Source organism: Rhodotorula toruloides (genome assembly GCF_000320785.1).
Source record: "Rhodotorula toruloides NP11 unplaced genomic scaffold Scaffold2, whole genome shotgun sequence".
Taxonomy (NCBI): domain Eukaryota; kingdom Fungi; phylum Basidiomycota; class Microbotryomycetes; order Sporidiobolales; family Sporidiobolaceae; genus Rhodotorula; species Rhodotorula toruloides.
Genome location: NW_015622962.1, coordinates 529,109 through 546,149, shown reverse-complemented (window position 1 = coordinate 546,149; position 17,041 = coordinate 529,109). Strand labels below are relative to the sequence as shown.

The following is a 17,041-nucleotide window of genomic DNA, read 5'->3' as shown; positions in this document are numbered from 1 at the left end:
AACGAGCCAACTGAGCAGCGGGCGTGAATGGCGAGAGGGAAACCAGCCTCCTCGCCTCTTCGCCGCCGTCACTAGCGTCACTGCGCTGCTGTCCTCACTTCACGCTACGAGCAGGTTTGCTATTGCTGCAGGAGCTTCTCGCATACTTTTCGAAGCCGTCGAACCCGCATTCGCACCTCCCTGTCCCCGTTCCCCTCTCCCCTCGACCCGCTGGCCTTCTCGAACTGATGAGGATCTCTCGACGGGCGAGGAGCCTGCGAGGAGCTGTCCCGTAGCTGAGGCCTACCGTTGATGGTCCTGGATCGATTGCTACCACGCCACATCTAGAACTGCTCACGCGCGCCCACAAACCTACCCATCCGCTCCGTTTTCCTCCTTCTCTCCCACTTACCGCAGCGCACGAACGCACATTATTTGTTGGGAGTTGTGACCCTTAGACCCGAGTCGGCAGCGAACGAGCGGGAACAATGCGGTCTTCAGGGAAAGCAGAGAGGGATGGAGAAAAAGCAACACCTGAACGCGCATCGCTGGATCAAGTCCATTCGTCATCTCAGCGCTGTCAAAAGCTACTCAACATCACTGCTGATTTGCCCGGCTTGTCCTCGCCGGTACCGCTTTCCTGCTTTTCGTTCAGCAACCTCACACTCTCCTTGCAACACGCCTCCAACCCGGCTTGCATCGCCTCGTTCAGCAACCGGCCTTCCTGCTCGTAGTCGCCGAGTAAGGCGTCAATGGTCGACGACGGCAGATCGGGGAAGCGAGCGGCGAGCTCGTCGGTTGTTGTGGCAAAGAAGCTGCGCGACGGCTCGAGCAGCATGTCTTGCGGTTGACCTGCATTGTCGGACGTCCGCGCTGTCGGGACCGCGGAGTGAAGGAAGCTAGCAGCTCACGAGACTAGCGCTGCCGCAGCCCAGGTGCTGACGCGTCGCTGTTCACGCTGTATAAAAGCGATGTTAGCTAGGCGGACTCGAGGAGAAGGACCGCCAACGCATGGCTCGAGGTACAGCAACCGCTCTTCAAACGCCGAGAACACATACTCCACCACGTCCGCCATCTGCGTCTTCAGCTCAGCCTGTATGGCCTGCTTCTCCGACATGTCCACGCCCCGACCGAACCGCGCCTGCTCCTGGTCAAATTGCACACCGAGTTTCCGCATACGCACGCGTAGAAGACCGTGCGTCGTATCGAAGTGCCACTGCAGGCTGTCGAGGAGGAGCAGACGGGATGACCAGGGTTCTGAGGGGATCGAGGAGGAGTCGAGGCCGTAGTGAGACGACGTCTCCGTGCGTGACGAGCGACGGCGTTCAAAGCGAGCTGCGAGAGAGAGGAAAAGTCAGACTATGCGAGACTGTTTCCGCGCCAACACAACACCTGTCAAGAAACGTTCATCGGAAGTGCGCGAGCGGCCGAGAGTTTTTACGCACCTTTGCGAGCCCGGCAAAAGCTCTAGAGCCCTAGGACCGATCGGTCAATGAGCCCATGGACACAGCTCCGTATGGCTTCGGCAACTTGGGTCCATTTAGCGCGACGACTGCGAATGCTCGGCAAGGACATGAGTCTCCGTTGAGGGTCGAGTACAGAGTGGCGAGCGAAGTGCCGCTGGCGGAGAATTGCAAGTCCTAGTAGAAGTCATCAGTGGACTGCCCGTATCAAAAAAACCGCGTGCGCACCAGCCGGTCCCTTGCGCCGAAGGTTCATCTGGGCGAGGATCGGCTCGAGTGCAGCGTCCTCGTCGGCTAATCGAGCTCTTGCCTTGACATTGCCGGTATTCATGACGAGGAGGTGCTTTCGATTGTAGTCGCGCATCCTAATCATCAGAGGATCCCACTCGCGCTCGAAGGATTCCCGCTCCTCGTCCCATCCCGAGTACATCCAGTACAGCTGCTCAAACTCGTCGTAGTAGGCGCTGTCTCCATTCCGATCAAGCTCGTCTTCGATCGCGTCCTGAATCAGCGGCGGAAAGAGCTTCGTCACGTCGGGCACTGAGGAGAGAGGGATGCGCTCGTCAGGAGGCGGAGGAGCGGGAGCAGGATCGTGAGATGAGGTGGACGCCGTCGAGGGCATGCTCAGCAGTGCTATGAAGCGCAGAACCAGCCGGACTGAGCAGTGAGCGTGAATGGCGAGAGGGAAACCAGCCTCCTCGCCTCTTCGCCGCCGTCACTGCGCTGCTGTCCTCGCTTCATGCCTCGAGCAGGCTTGCAACTGCTGCATTAGCTCCCTGAGAAAGCTAAGGAACCGGCGAAGTCGCGTCCGCATCTCCCTTTCCCCGTCTCTCCCTTCTCTCGACCCCCTCAACTCCTCAAACTGACGAGGATCTGCCGTCAGGCGAGGGACTTGCGCTGGGCTGTTTTCAGGCTCAAGCGCTGCCTTGATGCTCTTCTGATCGATCGCTGCGCCAATGCTACCTCCTTCAGGGCGCTCGCGAGACGACCGCCTGCTGCTGGGTTAGGTCTGCTTGTCGTTCCACAGCTGCAGTCGCTACTCGACCATCACTGCCGACCCACCGAGCTCCTCTTCAGTGGAAGCGCCCTCCTGCTCCTCATCCAGCATCCGCACACACTCCTTGCAACAGGCCTCGAGCCCGGCTTGCATCGCCTCGTTCAGCAACCGGCCTTCCTGCTCATAGTCGCCGAGGATGGCGTCAATGGTTGACGACGGCAGATCGGGGAAGCGAGCGCCGAGCTCGTCGGGTGTCGCGGAAGAGAAGCTGCGGGACGGTTCGAGGAGCATGTCTTGCGGTGGACCTGCAGTGTCGGATGTCAGCGCTGTGGGCACCGTGGAGTCAGGGAGGCTAGCAACTCACGAGACTTGCGAGCTGCCGCAAGCGTAGCGTAGAAAGCCGTGTTGCGCAGAGCCGCGGCCATCTCCTCGTCCTTCAGGCCCGCTGAAGATCGCAGTGCCGCCCAGCTGCGAAGCAAAGCGTCAGTGGAAAGCCCATGTTGTGCTCGGGTAGTCGCACGCACTCGTCCTGGATATACACCCGGCGCCAGACGTTCTCGAGCGCAACCCTCCGACGAGCATCCGGCAAGTCCTTCGCTCGCAACAGCACGTCGAGACTGGCGGCAAAGTCGCTCGCATGCTCGTTGTTGTTCTCCTTAAGCGAGAGGATGTCGATCAGGTCTTCGGGAGAGATCGACTCGTCGGCAAAGACCCGCGTGCAGAGATTCGCTAGCTGCTGACTGAGTGCTGGTCGGTCGGTGAGGGCGGGAGCGATGCGGGCAGCGACAACTTCGCCTTGTTCCGTCGACGGCATGCGCATCTCGGTGCCGGACAGCAGCGAGCTGAAGAACGTCGAGAGGTTCTGCTGGGTGTTGACGAGGTCGAGGTTGTCGTCGACGGCTGCGTCGAAAAGCGCGTCAGTCAGGCATCAGCGAAGATCAGCACTCGTGTTATCTCACCCTCTAGCGCTCGTTGCACGTCCTCGCCCTCGAGCGCCTGCTGGTCGAGCTGCGCGACTTGCGCGAGCTTGCTGAGTGACACCATGAGCTGCGATAGCACGACAAGTCAGCACGCTGCCCAGCGACGGCGCGGCCGAGCGGACTTACTTTCTTCGTCGCAACTGACGGCTCTTCGACCGCCTCGGTCGAGAGCGCGAGACTGGCGTGGTCGAAGCGGTCGATAGCGACGTCGTTGATCCAAGCGAGCTCTGCGTCACGCGTCAGCTGCTGTTCGCATGAGAGAGGAGCACAGCGACGCACTGTTATTGTCGGTCGAATCGAGGAAAGCGGTAAGCAAGGGGCGGTGCGCCTCTTCCGGCTCGAGCAGCGTGCGCAACTTGCCTGTCAACGCAATGCTGTCAGAACGTGCGCTTCCCCAGCTACGGAAGGACGAACCTTGATCCAGGTAGAAGCGGTAGAGCGGGAAGGCGAAGTCCTGGCGGTACTGGTCGAGGTACGAGCGGATGCGAGAGGGCGAGCCGTGAGTCGGGTCGTTCGAGAGGTGGACGAGCGAGCCGAAGTCGCTGTGTCGCTCGCCAAGCTCGTACGCTGCAGCGACCTTGCCGATCGCGACTAGAAGAAACGAGTCAGTCCTTCTTCATTGGTGAGCGTTGGCGGTCGACTCACCGAGCATGCGAATGAAGCGTGGCCGGACCTCAAGATACCGTTCCCGTAGTTGCCGCAGCTCAGGTGCTGGTGCGTCGCCATTCACGCTGTTCAAAAGCGATGTCAATGACGAAGGATTCGAGGAGAAGGACCGCCAACGCACGTCTCGAGGTACAGCAACCGCTCTTCGAACGCCGAGAACACATGCTCCGCCACACCCGCCATCTGCGTCTTCAGCTCAGCCTGTATGGCCTGCTTCTCCGACATGTCCGCGCCGCGACCGAATCGCGCCTGCTCCTCGTCAACTCTTGCGCCAAGCTCGCGCACCCGCTCGCGTAGAAGACCGTCCGTCGCTTCGAAGTGCCACTGCAGGCTGTCGAGGAGGAGCGGACGGGATGACCAGGGTTCTGAGGGGATCGAGGAGGAGTCGAGGCCGTAGTGGGACGACGTTTCCTTGCGGTGATGAGCGACGGCGTTCAAAGCGAGCTGCCAAAGGCGAGTGTGAGTCCAGAGCGTAGGATGGCGAATTGCGGGACGCACCAGGACCGCCTCATTCGCCTCGCGCAAGTGCATCGACTTCTCCTCAGCGGAAGCCTGCGTCGACTCGGCGACCGCTTTCGCACGCCTCGTCACCTCCTCGAGCACGTTGCCCAGACCCGAGACCTGTCGTACAGGTCCAATCAGCGGAATGTTGCGAGTGAGCGAGAGGACGTGAACGCGCCTTGGTTCGGAAGAACAGCCGCAAGGGGTCCTCGCCAAAGCCCTCGCCGATCTCGTCCATATACTGCAGGATGGCGTCGGACAGGAGGCTCGAGCCGGACCTGCGACGATGATGATGTCAGCCAGGGATCGACCGGCAAGCAGCGTTTCGAAAGCAACACACCCGAGACGAGCGTTCTGGTTGTGCCACAGAGCAACAGCGGCGGCGAGACGTTCTGCGTCCCAGCTCAGCTGTCGGCGAGCATGTTGCGGGAGCTGCACGGTAGAGTTACTCAGCCAAGTTTGCGAGAGACTTCGTGCTCAAAGACGAACCTTGCCGAGAAGTCCGTTAACATTGATGTACTCGATCAAGGCCTTTGCTCGGTGGACGCGGTCGGCCAGTTGGGCTCGCAGGTCGAGAATGAGCGGCATGTTGGCGGAACCTGCACGGTCATCCCGTCAATCCTGGCCCAACTCGAACGAGAAAAGCGGACGAACTGGAAGCGAGGATCCCGGAGCTGACAGCAACCGCCGCGACCGCCAAGTCACCCTCAAAGTCAGGCTGCAAATCAAACGCGAGCGGGTTCTGCGCCTCGTTTGTGCCGAAGAAGACGGCCTGCTCGATGCGAGTCAGCAGCCGGCGGGTCTTGTAGCCTTCGGTGCCGGGCGCAATGAGCCTGTGGCCTTGCGGAGGAGAGACGCTGACGGAGAAGATGGAGGGCGAGGAGGTGAGGAGCGAGAGAGTCTCGATGGCGGTGGCGGGAGAAGGGAGGTAAGAAGGCATCGAGAGGCCGAGAAAGCGGTCCGTGTTCTTGCGGAGCGGGAAGGCTTCTTCGAAGGTCGAGTCGTGCGCGATGGAAGCGATGACGACGGCGTCGGCGAAGACGACCAAGGCGATCTCGCCCGCACCGAGACTTAGGCGAGGTGTCGAAAGGGGACGAGGATCCGGTCGCTGTAGAAAGCAAAGTCAGCGCAAGTCCGCCCAGCGATGCACGAGTCTACGCACGCTCTGGTAGGTCAGGTGCGTCAAGCCAGCAACTGCGACGCTGTTGGCGGACGTGCCGATTTCGAGCATGACGATGGCGAAAGACAGCGAGTCGGAGGCAGTTCCGTCGTGGACGTGCGAGATGAGGACAGCAAGGTGTCCGCTCCTGCAGAGGCACGGAATCGTCAGCTCTATTTGCTTGGGCGAGGAGACAAGAGCACGCACGCAGTCACCGCTGCATCGACAATCTCGACCTTGCCCTCGTTCAGCGCCCATTGCTCGTTGCCAATCTTCTCGCCCGCCAACGCCTCAAGTACTCCCGCAAAGATGTCCTGCTCGACGAGGAGGCGCTCGCCTCCCTCGCTCCGCACCGGGACCTTCCACACCTGCACATTTTTCTCCATCACCGCATAGACCGTCCGCTCCGCCTCGTTCGGCTGAGGCTGCGACAGTGCAAGTGCGAGGATACCGGCGCGCGGGTCAACCGTCTTCGAGCCGAAGACGGCGGACCAGACGGATCCTGCCCAGCCGAGCGAGCGCTCGAGGGGACGGACGGAAAGGTCGGCGCGGCCGGCGTGAGAGATGATGTTGATGGCGAAGAGGCGAGATTGGGTCGTAGAAAGGAGGTAGGTCGTCGGAGAAACGAGCTTGAGATCCTTGACCAGCTCGCCTTCGTTCAAGGGGCATGAGGCCGACTTGAAGCGGTCGACGCCAGACAAGGAGAGGCTGACGGATTCCCAGAAACGCACAGTGCCGACGTTGGAGACGACCACGAGTCCAGGCTCGCGCTGGCCGGCTTGCTGGACAGTCTGCGAAGGCGAGGGAACAAGAGAAGCGAAGGAGAGGGGAGAGTAGGCGGCGACATTGGGCGGGAAGGGCGCTTGTGGCGGGACGGGGAAGACGTAGGTCGTTGTAGAGCCCACGCGCTGCGGACGATGATGGGATCAGTTGGACGCGACACTACAAACAGGATGAGGCGTACATTCGACCAGTTCCAGACGAAGCAGTGCTCGCTGCTGACAAGCAAGGCGAAGCCGGTGATGGGATCGAGCACAGCCTTTACTGGCTGAGTATAGGCGTCTGCGAGCAGCGAGACGTTAGCTCACCTCTTCGAACGAGGCAGAGGAGGAAGGACGCGCCGGAACCCGCAACAGCCTGCTGGACCTCCACTGGTAGCGCCTTGCGCTCCGTGATCGTGTAACTGTCGTCTCGTACGAGCACCTTGTCCTGGTCCTTCCTCCCCGCTGCTGTCGCGCCCTCTTCAACATCCATCGCAGACCCGACATCCGACGCGGCTGCCACGCTCCTCGCTGTCCTCCTGCTCGGCGCCGGCGATACCGTGAGACCCCTCTGCACCGCCTGCAAGTTGGCCCCAAGCGTGCGAGCTGTCTGCGGCGGGGATGGCTGAGGGGTCGCCTGGGTTGAGGTGAGAGTGGACGCAACGCGGGAAGCGCGGGCTGAGCGGCGCGTGGTGCACTGCGGTGTGCCCGCTGCACCGCTTGAGAACATTTCTAGCGCTGCTCGAGCTGAGCGTGGTGAGCGACGTCGACTGACCCCGTCGTCGTTGATGGACGCAGGTTGGAGGAGAACTCGACTCGCCTCTCGCGCTCTTGCTGGCTGGGACGGCTACTGTTGCTCTTCAGGCGCTGCTAGAAGCCGGACAAACCCACTCGAACGATTCCCTTCTCGAACTGTGCCCTCCTCGCCCCGCTCTCCCCTCCTCTCGTCTCTATCGCTCGTAACCATGTCCTCGAGCGCATCGGGCGGGACAAGCAACCTCGTCAGCGTATCAGCACACCTGCATCTCGCCCCGCCATACGCAGCACCACCGCCAAACGACTCGCTCGCCGCGCCAGCTCCCCCGACCAAGCCAGCTCCTCCGAACCCCTCGTCCACGAGCAGCATCACCCCTTTCCAGCCAGACGAACTCAGGCAGCTTGTCCTCGACTATTTGACAAACTCGTGCTACGTCGACACGGCGACTGCGTTCGCGAGAGAGCTGGCAGAGGCGTCGGCGCAAGCGGATTCAAGTGGGGGAGACGGTTCAGGGAAGTCAGACTCGGTGGAAGGACCTACAGGCGAAGCGAACGGCGCGGGAGCAGTAGATGGTACAGTCGAGGCGATGGAAGGAGTCGAGGCGACGCCGGAACCTTTCGCAGGATCCGTCGATGCGGACGGCGGCTTGGATGGCGCTTTAGCAACCGTCGCCAACGGATCAGGGAAGAACGTCGCCTTCTTGGAGGACGGAACGTGTGAGGCAGATGACGATGCAGACTTGCCAGAAGGCGCTCTGCTGACGAAGGATGACTTGCGGGATCTGCGGATACGGCGGAGTGCGTGTCGGACTGTCCCTCATCCACCCTTCACGTTGCTGACGCGGCCGACGCAGACATCCGCGACGCCATCTTGAGCGGGCGCGTCACCCATGCGGTCGACCTTTTGAACGACCACTTCCCTTCCGTCCTCGCGCCTTCTTCCGCCTCTTCCTCCGATCCAGCTTCTTCGCCTTCCAAACTCGCGCCAACACATCCTCTCTCACCGAAGCAGTCTCGGTGTACCCCGCAAACCTTCTTCGTCGCTTCCCAGCCTACGCCCGCATCCACCCTCGTCTCTCCCGATCCCTCGCCCTCGCCTGTCCCGATCACTGGCGCTCGCTTCGGCTCATGGGCGCTCTCGCTCTCGCCCGAAACCCTCTCTCTTAATCTCCAAACGCAAGCCTTCATCGAACTCATGCGTACGGCCCACGCGACTTCGGCCGTCTCGACTCCTTCGACACCCACCTCGTCCGTCTACGGCGGTTTCGGCGGCTCGGCGACGAACGGCGACGCCCAGTCGGACGCCGACATGTCAGCGTCGACCTCGTCTCTCGGCTCGTCGTCCATCTTGAATGTCGCGATCGCCCAGTCGCAAGCGCTGCGGGAAAAGGTTCTCAAGCTGCCGCTGGGGAAGGAGCGTGAAGGCTGGGAGCGGGAGAGCATCGATGTGTGCGGCCTATTGGCGTACAAGGACTTGACGACGTGCCCGGTAAAGGGGTACTTGGCGCAGTCGAGGCGGGAGACGCTCGCTGAGATGGTCAATGCGGCGATCCTGCGTGCGTCGCGTCTGCTTCCGTCGTACACGACCGAAGCTCTGCTGACGGTATAGTCCGCTCCGTAGAACATACGCTCCGGACACCTCTCCCGCTCATCTCGCTCGCCGCTCGACAAGCGACCGCCTGCTGGACGACCCTGCGCGAGATGAACGTCATCTTCCCGCCTCAGACCGGCTCGTCGAGTAGCAAGGACGGCTCAAACGGCAAGACCAAGCCGCCAAAGGTGTGTTCGCACTGCGCCATTACTCCCGGATCTGCTGCTGACCTGCGCTTTGCTCGCAGACCTACCCTACCTTCGACCTGCATTCCTTCTTGCACGAACAGACAGCACCGCCTTCCGCCGACGCCAGCATGGCCGATTGAACGCTACGCTCTGCCGCACGATCCGTATTCGCCCACCTTTGTTAGACTCGCTCGCCTGTACCCTCCTCGCATCTCCCTGTGTTGTAGCGTCCAGCCTTCTCTCGCAATTCGCCTTACCTAAGTCTCGTACAACTAAAGCTGTATTCGGCGGTCTAGCGCGGAAGTGTCTGTGCAGAGCTACAAGGAGTTGGAACGGAGGTCTTCCCTCTCATCGAGTTGGAGTGTCACGCTCATCCTGTCTTCAACGCCTAGACGATTTGAAGAATCCGCTAGCCTTCCTCAGAACGCGGTGGTGCAGGCCCGGCGTGCGCGGCTGCGGAACATGCGCGGGATGAGGCGGGAGCGGGCCCTCTTGGTGGTGATGCTGAGTCTGCTCAGCGAGCCATCCGCGCATCAGTAGCGCTCTACTGACAGTTCAAGTTGATAGCGCTCTCACCGCGTGTTGCGTCGGGTCGGTGTAGGCGCGATACGGCATGTCCGGGTTCGAGCGAAAGTGGTGAAGGGCGTGCGAAGGCGGAACAGGCAATGTGCTGTGTAATCAGGAGGATCAGTACGTAGCAGAACCACGATGTCCAGTTACGTACTTCGTCTGGTGAAGGTGATTTGGGGGTTGCGAGTTGTGGCGGAAAAGCTCCTGCGCTTCAACTGAGTTTTGACGGCGGCCAACGCGCTCCCATGCTGAGCTGGCAGAACCCTCGCCTTGTCCCTGGTGGCGTGGCGGAGCAGGGTACGCCTCATAAGCATGCTGCTCGCCGTGTCGCGCGGGGGAAGCCGGTCGCTCCTCAAGTTGCGGACGATGGTGGGCCGAGTGCGAGGATGTAGGGCGTCCTTCTCGATGTGCTCGCCCAGCTTCCGACATGTCGGCCGGCATCTCCCCCCAGTAGCCGGACACTCGACTGGTCAATCGCGGCGGTGAGGCCGCGACGGGAGACGAGATGGGCGACGAATGGGTCGAGGATGGGCGCCCCGAACTGCGCAATCCAACCTCAGTCAAGGCTGTCGTCATGAAAAGAGCGTGAGGACGCACGGATGAACATAGAAACCTCCTCCCTCTTGTTCTGCGAACCCTCCTGGAGCGTCGTGGAAGTGATGGAAGCCAGCGAGACAGTCGGCGACAGTGAAGCGGTGAGTCTCGGGATGTTTCCGACTGCGATATGTACCGCAGGATTAGCCTGCTTGCAAAGTGCTGCGACGAGCGAGCTTCACCGACCCGCTGCGCTTGACGAAGGGTAGAGCCTTTGTGCTCGGGTCAAAGAGGATATCCGTGCTCTGCTGCTTGACGCGTTTGATACTGAGAGACCGCAAGGTGATCAGCGCAGGTGCTGAAGCAGAAGAGAAGCTGAACCTACGCTTGGTCTCGCACAAACTCAATACTCACGACTTCTTCAATCCATTCGACACGATGAGTCCGCGGCCAGTGCTCGAGCATTGCCTCGGTGGGAGGCCATTCGTGTTCTGCAGCTACCGTGTGTCAACTCGACAGCCTGCTGAGAGAAGAGAAATAAGGAACGGACCTGACGAGCCGTTTGGAAGCAGTTTCCCCTCACGACGGTGGTTCCAAGCCTATGAGAGGGACATTAGTCGTCACTTCCTCGCTGTGCACTTCTTCAAGCGCAGCAAGACTCGCCAGCTGCATATATCGGTTGACATCCTCCTGCTCGATCGGAGTCAAGCCGAGCGGCGCATGAGGGTTGTGGGCATTCATCAGCCGGACGACCTCCTTGAGCATCTCTGCGCACGGCATTGACCAGATGACCTCTGGTTCGGCATGCTGGCGACTCGGAGGGCGACTCATGGCGGGTGTAGCAGGAGGAGGAATGGGCGGCGATGTGGAAGGCGAGAGTGCGCTGCTCAAAGTCAATCAGATGGAGAGATGAGCGCGAAAGTGGCGGAGAAGGGAGAGAGGGAGAAGAGAGACAGCAAGGCGGGAAGAGCACGCCAAGTCCGCGGAAAGTCCGTGTCGCTCGTCAGCCTCCTGCGCGTCTCCTGTACGATCGTTCGTCAGTCAGCGGTGCACTCAGGAGAAAGTGAGGGGACGTACGAAAGGCTACGCGCGAAAGAGACCGAGCGAACGGAACAAGAGAAGCTCGATACGGCGAGGTCGAACGAAGTGCGAATGCGAACCAAACGCACTGATTACAACGAACGGGACGAAGCGCGAAGAAGAGGGAGGTACAGCCGGAAAGGATACAAGGGTCACGAACCGTAAGTGAAAAGTCGAGAGTAGCCGCTCGTCCGCCTCGCAATCGCCTACCTGCCCTCCGCCTCGTCCCTGCCGACACTGACAAAGCTGCCGCCCATGCTCGCCGTCGAAGCGCCGAGAGGGAAGTCCTCGATGCTGCTCTGGCTGCTCGAGTCCTCGTGCTCGCTGTCGACCGGTGTCGAAGCAGCTGGCGAAGGGACAAATGGGTCGCCAATGGGGACTTGCGAAGGCGCCGCAGCAGCGGGAGCGGATGGGCGAAGCGAGGATGGGTGGTCTGCTTGTTGCTGAGTTGGGGGAGTCGGGAGTGGCCGGTTTGGGCGCGAGGAGCGCGAGGTGAGGGAGGTGAGACGGGACCAGCGGCTCGAGGCGAGGATGTGGCGGAGGTGCGAGAGGTAGACGCCGTAGAGGCGGTCCTGAACGGCGAGGCAGACGTCGACGAAGGCATGCGGGAGGTACGAGACGAGGAGGTATGTGCGGGCTGCGAGAGGCAAGCGTCAGTGCTGCGAGCTCACCAAGACAGCAGCGAGCACTCACATCCTGAGCCGATGCGCTCGACGGCGCCAGCGTGAGTCGGCCGCACGAGGATCTGCCAAACCCTCTTGCTCAACCTTCGCATCTCGCTTCCCTTCCTCGCGCACCTCGAGCTAGCACGAACACCCGCATCCGAAGCAGGGGCGACTCGCCGCGCAAGTGCAGGTGCATAAACCGATTCGAGGCGGATCGGAAGCGCCGCCGCAGCGGGAGGGTTCATGGTCGAGTCGCGGAAGAAGCCGACTTCAAGGAGGGTGATCTGGACGTTGCTCGTGGACGATGCCGTGACCTCGCGCCGTAGCGAGTGGAGGAGTGAAGAGATGGCGGCATTGACAGCCGAGGTGAGCGAGTGGAAAGGGATGGCGAGGTTCGAGCTGGCGGCAGGAACTGCGTAAGGGGACGAGAGATTGTCAGCGAGCGTCATATAAGCGCGTTGATTGCGTCGTACGTACCGAGCGTAACGAGGACCCCGGTCGGTGCTCCAGGACGAGCGGCCGCCGACCGCAAGATCGGAAGCAAGCCCTTGACGACACCGATAACAGTCGTGACTCGCTCGCCGATAAGCTTCCTCGCCTGGTCGTTCTCGATCGCCTCGAGCGGGCACGGCAATTCAGGCAGCGAGGTCAGCGAGAGGCAGTTGACGACGCCGGTGAGGGCGAGGGCCTGGGCGGGGCGGGCAAAGAGGTCGCCCGACGAGTGAAGCGGGAAGCGGAGGGAGAGGGCAGTCGAGAGGGAGCGCAGGAAGGGCGAGACCGAGGAGGACTGTCGAGACATGAGCGGGTCAGCATCGCTCAAGACAGGGAGGAGGCGGAGCGGGCGCACCTCGTTGACGTCGAGCACGAGCACCTTGATCCAGCCCCGTCCAAGCTTCTCGAGGACGTCGGCCTCGGCAGGCTCGCTGACGGTCGCAACAACGACGAAGCCCCTTCGCTCGAGGTCGAGTGCGATCTCCCTTCCCTGCGGCGAGTCTGCGCCAAGGACGACGATGGCCTCCTTCCTCACTTCTCCTGCGACACCGTGCGTCGCTGGCAAGAGACGGAGCGGGCGGTTCTTCGGGTCTGGGAGGATGGCGAGCGGGACGAGCCTGGCGAGAGGCGAGACGGCGCCGAGGGTGGCCTGCGGGAAGAAGTAGTACGATGCGCCGCCGGTGACTCCGACTGCGACTGCCGAGTAGACGAGCGGGTGCTCTGCGGCATGCGAGCCGAGTGCGCGGAGCCAGGACGATGCCCTGCTCGATGCGGGTGCAGGTGGGGGAGGAGGAGGGGTCGAGGGATTGAGCTGGTCTGGGAGCCAGCCGCGCGGGTCGGGGATCGGCAGCGTGCCCTGGTTCGTGATCTTGTCGACCAAGGTGCGGAACGAGGCGTGGATGTTGGCGGGGAGGTCGTGCAACTCGCTCAGCTCCTCGGGGAAGACAGTGTTCCACGCCTGCAGCGAGATCTCCTGCGCCTGCTGCAGCGTGTCGTTGATCAAGTCGGAGAGTGAGCTCATGGCACAGCGAGCCCTCCCGGCGTTGTCGAGTGGGTCGTTCGTGGTTGAGAGATGAGGACGAGGAGGGTTCGCGGGTTCGCTCGTGACGCCTGCTCGACTGCGCTGGAGAGGGCTAGCTGGCACTGCAGACTATGTCCTACCGCTCGTCACTCTACCCGGGCGCGTTCAACTCGTCCGCCGCGTCATCCGCCTCGTCGTCGTCGCCTTCGCCCGCCGCGACCCTCCTGATGGAGAAACAGCGCGAGTACACGGCGTTCGCGCAGGTGTGTGCGCACGCAGAACACCTCGCACACTTCCTGGACAGCTTTGCCGACAAGTACGAGGTCCTCGACGGCGGTTCGGAGGGTACGTCGTCCTCCTTCAGCGAGACGCGTCTTGTTGACAGTGTGCTAACTCCGCTCGTTCTTACGCATACAGCTGTGGGAGACGTCGTCGAACACTGGCAGAACGTCTTCCGTGTCACTGGTCTTGCACTCGGTGCGTTGGCCTCTGCCTTCCTTGTTTCCCTCACCCTCACCCTTCTCTCGCGCAGCCTCTCTCGCCGACAAGCGCGCAGCACTCGCCACTCCCTCGGACCCGTCCGCGCCACAGCCCACAGAGGCAGACGTCAACAACGTCGTCCTGCCTCCCGGCACGCTCCCCGACAAACTCGTTCGCATCCCAGTCCGTCAACCTGACGACGAGGGAAGCGTTGGGTTGGCTGGGTCGGCTCAGGCGAGCGGGACGTCGACGCCGGGTAGCACATGAGGCGGGTGTAAGGAGTAATGGTGAAGTGCTTAGGAATCGAGAGGGTTGAAGACTGGAGGCGGATCTCAATGTTGTTGCGTGAACTCACTCCCTTTCTCTTGCCTGTTGTACCCCTACGTAACATGAACGTTGAGCAAGTCGGCTGAGCATCGAGGGGTGTTCGGTGCGCATCATCAAACAGCCAGGAGGGCCTCTTTCTCTCCAAGTCCGCGACCGACGAATCGCTTCTTTTGTACTCAGCAGATACAGACAGCACAACTTGGGAAGGTACAGACTACTTTCTCGATCCATTCAGAGCGTCTCGACATCCCGCTCGAGCGACGACTGCGCCTCCGCCTTTACGTCCGCCGGAGCGTCGATGCGTGCGGTCATCATCGGCGCGATAGGCTCGAGCTGCCAGATGAGGACAATGGCGATAAGTGCGACGGGGGCGGCGATGACCCATACCCAGCGGTCTGGAGACGTATGCGTCAGCTTCCAGGTGAGGAGGGGGAGGAAAAGTGAACGCACAGCTGTCGGCGTAGATCTGCGGCATGGTAGCCTGCACAGCTTCGATAATGCTTGGCGTCATTCCGTTGAGCTGCTTGAGCGCGGCGACACCTTGCGGTCCAGAAAGCTGGGCGGCCTGGACGAGGCCCTCCATTTCGCTCGCAGGGAATCCGAGCGGCGTGACGGCCGCCGCCAGTCGAGGTCCGAGGTTTGCGGCGAGCCTGGTCTTGGTCACGGCGTTGTAGCATGCAACGGCGACGACTCCGCCCAAAGCGCGCGAGACGAGGAGGTTGATCGAGGCGAGGGCGAGGAGTTGGGGCGGGGCGGCGAGTTGAGCGCAGACGGACATGAGGGTAAGCGGACTGGCGAAGGCGATACCGCCGAGTACGGCGTAGGCGCGGAAGGCGATGCGGCTGCCGGGGTTGACGGTTGCCATGCCGACTGCGCGAGCGGACCGTCAGAGAGCTCCGGATGCAAGCGATAGATCTTACGTACTGCTCGCCGCCAAGAAGAGTCCGAACCCGACCGTCAAACCGCCACGCACTTCCTTAAAGCGCTGCGACGCCCAACCAAAGACGGGAGTAGCGAGAACCTGCGAGGAGAGTCGCTTCAGTCCCAGCGACAACAAAGGAGGAGCAGACGAGGCTCACACTGATGATGTAGAACCACAGGAAATTGAGACCGGCAAGCTGTCGCTCAAGAAACAGGTCAGTACGCGTAAAGCGAGCAGTACGAGTCGGGGCTCACCCAAGCTGGCAGACCGAGGATCAGGCTCGCTTCCCGCGACCAAAAGGCGTTGAAGGAGAAGAAGAGGATGCCTTCGAGGAAGAGGAGGGCGAGCGAGAGGCCGTAGTTGCGGGACTTGGAGAAGAGGGCGTGGTGGAGGAGACCCTCCTTGTTGCCCTTCCATTCTGCGGAGAAGAGGGTCAGCCCAGCAGCTGAGGGTGAAGAAGTGAGGACGACTCACCCCAAAAGCCGAAGGCGACGAGGCCGGCTACACCGGTCAGGAGCGGTGCAAGAACATGCGCGTCCGACCACTTGTACGGGTTGAGTGCGGACACAAAGCCGTAGTACAGCGGAGGGATGCCGCAGAGGAGAAGCGCAACGCCGACGAGGTCGAGCACGAGGGCGGGGTTGCGCTGGTGGAAGACGGCCGAGACGTCCGGGCGCTTCTGGAGCGGGCGGTAGCAGAGGAGAATGGTGATCGAGGCGAGTCCGTCTGGGAAGGAAGCGGTCAGTGGCCATCGTGTACGAAGCGGAGGTGTCACGCACAGACGATGGCGAGCGTAGCATAGATCTGCGGAAGGGAAACCTGGTCAGGAAGGTCGACAAGCGGGAAGAGCGCGGGACTCGCCATCCTCCATCCTGCGCCAACGACGTTATACTTGACGTAAAGCCCGCCAGCCGCGATGCCGAAAGCGCCGCCCGACGAGCCGACGACGTTCAAGACGGCCTGAACCTTGGGCCTCTGCGAGCGAGGCATGACCTCGGAGCAGACGGCGACGTATAAGCCTTGTGTCGCGAAACCGATGCCGGTGAGTACGGCGCCGAGGAGGGCAACTTGGTGCATGTGCGACGTGCTCGTGACGATACCGCCGATGCAGCCGACCGCCAGTCCGACGACCATGAAGGGCTTGCGGCCCCAAAGGTCGGCGCTGAGCGAGAAGAGCGGTCCAAGGATGGCTTGGCAGATCTGTGTGTGTCACTGCGGCGTCAGCGACCACCTTGCAGTCAGGGTAAAGAGAGGGCGGACCTGTGCGGTGTTGGAGAACCAAGGCGTGGCGCTTGCGTCGCCCGCTCCGACGCCAATGGAAGCGGCGTACACGCCCGTCGAAGTCACACCAAACGTTGCGGCGAACAGGGCAAAGGATGCCCCGACGACGCAGCCGATAGCGCGAGGAGAGACTTTGTAGACGGGCTCAACTGTGGCGTTCGTCGTGTCTTCGATGCGAGTCTCGGTGGCCTTCTCGTCGTCCATCGTGTCTTTGCGGTCGTAGTCGGGTAGCATGGCAAAAGAAGCACTTTGTGTGAGAAGAAGCGAGTGAGGGAGACGAGGAGGAAGCAGCGGAGGGCTGGCAGTCGACAAGGGGCTCCAGGCGGGGCACGCAGACAATCAGACAATCCGCAGGAAGAAGCACCCGGCTGGAAGCAAGTTCGCGCGGCGTGCATCGAGCCAGCGGACCCCCCACCCTCTCCGTCCCGCTGTCGCCTCGTCCCCTCACCACTGCGAGGTCCTGCAGCCCGCTGCGCTCGCGTGACTCGTAGCCAAGACTCTGCCGTTGCCTTTCCGTCGTGCACGGAAGCCAACAAGCGGGTGGACGGCGGCGGAAGCGACTTGTTCGCGCGAGCTGAGGACGAGCGCCGGCCGGACGACGGCCTGACCACCCACACTTGGCCTGCGT

General features: G+C 61.9%; 7 protein-coding genes across 7 annotated transcripts; 2 read left to right on the top strand and 5 right to left on the bottom strand.

The window, feature by feature from the left end:
- Positions 1 to 559: 559 nt before the first annotated feature.
- RHTO_02897 (uncharacterized protein) lies at positions 560 to 2,064 on the bottom strand (the record flags this gene model as incomplete). Its single annotated transcript, XM_016416569.1, has 4 exons — positions 560 to 794; positions 891 to 937; positions 1,163 to 1,314; positions 1,671 to 2,064. 4 exons carry the CDS (start codon positions 2,062 to 2,064, stop codon positions 560 to 562), a joined length of 828 nt encoding a protein of 275 aa, XP_016276288.1.
- Positions 2,065 to 2,478: 414 nt separating this feature from the next.
- RHTO_02896 (nuclear pore complex protein Nup133) lies at positions 2,479 to 7,236 on the bottom strand (the record flags this gene model as incomplete). Its single annotated transcript, XM_016416568.1, has 18 exons — positions 2,479 to 2,744; positions 2,804 to 2,907; positions 2,964 to 3,339; positions 3,399 to 3,486; positions 3,546 to 3,646; positions 3,699 to 3,779; positions 3,834 to 4,010; positions 4,065 to 4,150; positions 4,207 to 4,529; positions 4,584 to 4,706; positions 4,765 to 4,864; positions 4,927 to 5,018; positions 5,076 to 5,185; positions 5,241 to 5,694; positions 5,749 to 5,893; positions 5,953 to 6,653; positions 6,710 to 6,807; positions 6,867 to 7,236. The coding sequence occupies 18 exons, from the start codon at positions 7,234 to 7,236 to the stop codon at positions 2,479 to 2,481; spliced, it is 3,795 nt and encodes a 1,264-aa protein (XP_016276287.1).
- A 235-nt stretch (positions 7,237 to 7,471) lies between these two features.
- On the top strand, positions 7,472 to 9,181 carry RHTO_02895 (LisH dimerization motif containing protein; the record flags this gene model as incomplete). The annotated part of the gene is made up of 4 exons (XM_016416567.1): positions 7,472 to 8,060; positions 8,117 to 8,818; positions 8,884 to 9,041; positions 9,101 to 9,181. 4 exons carry the CDS (start codon positions 7,472 to 7,474, stop codon positions 9,179 to 9,181), a joined length of 1,530 nt encoding a protein of 509 aa, XP_016276286.1.
- Positions 9,182 to 9,596: 415 nt separating this feature from the next.
- On the bottom strand, positions 9,597 to 10,976 carry RHTO_02894 (uncharacterized protein; the record flags this gene model as incomplete). Its single annotated transcript, XM_016416566.1, has 7 exons — positions 9,597 to 9,711; positions 9,766 to 10,152; positions 10,209 to 10,328; positions 10,392 to 10,472; positions 10,531 to 10,642; positions 10,696 to 10,744; positions 10,809 to 10,976. 7 exons carry the CDS (start codon positions 10,974 to 10,976, stop codon positions 9,597 to 9,599), a joined length of 1,032 nt encoding a protein of 343 aa, XP_016276285.1.
- A 455-nt stretch (positions 10,977 to 11,431) lies between these two features.
- On the bottom strand, positions 11,432 to 13,403 carry RHTO_02893 (short-chain dehydrogenase/reductase SDR family protein; the record flags this gene model as incomplete). The annotated part of the gene is made up of 4 exons (XM_016416565.1): positions 11,432 to 11,862; positions 11,919 to 12,302; positions 12,368 to 12,677; positions 12,738 to 13,403. 4 exons carry the CDS (start codon positions 13,401 to 13,403, stop codon positions 11,432 to 11,434), a joined length of 1,791 nt encoding a protein of 596 aa, XP_016276284.1.
- Positions 13,404 to 13,534: 131 nt separating this feature from the next.
- On the top strand, positions 13,535 to 14,150 carry RHTO_02892 (DASH complex, subunit Dad2; the record flags this gene model as incomplete). The annotated part of the gene is made up of 3 exons (XM_016416564.1): positions 13,535 to 13,748; positions 13,821 to 13,880; positions 13,936 to 14,150. The coding sequence occupies 3 exons, from the start codon at positions 13,535 to 13,537 to the stop codon at positions 14,148 to 14,150; spliced, it is 489 nt and encodes a 162-aa protein (XP_016276283.1).
- A 291-nt stretch (positions 14,151 to 14,441) lies between these two features.
- Positions 14,442 to 16,647, bottom strand: RHTO_02891 (MFS transporter, siderochrome-iron transporter; the record flags this gene model as incomplete). Its single annotated transcript, XM_016416563.1, has 8 exons — positions 14,442 to 14,605; positions 14,661 to 15,080; positions 15,135 to 15,231; positions 15,290 to 15,328; positions 15,387 to 15,550; positions 15,607 to 15,858; positions 15,912 to 16,332; positions 16,393 to 16,647. 8 exons carry the CDS (start codon positions 16,645 to 16,647, stop codon positions 14,442 to 14,444), a joined length of 1,812 nt encoding a protein of 603 aa, XP_016276282.1.
- Positions 16,648 to 17,041: the final 394 nt, after the last annotated feature.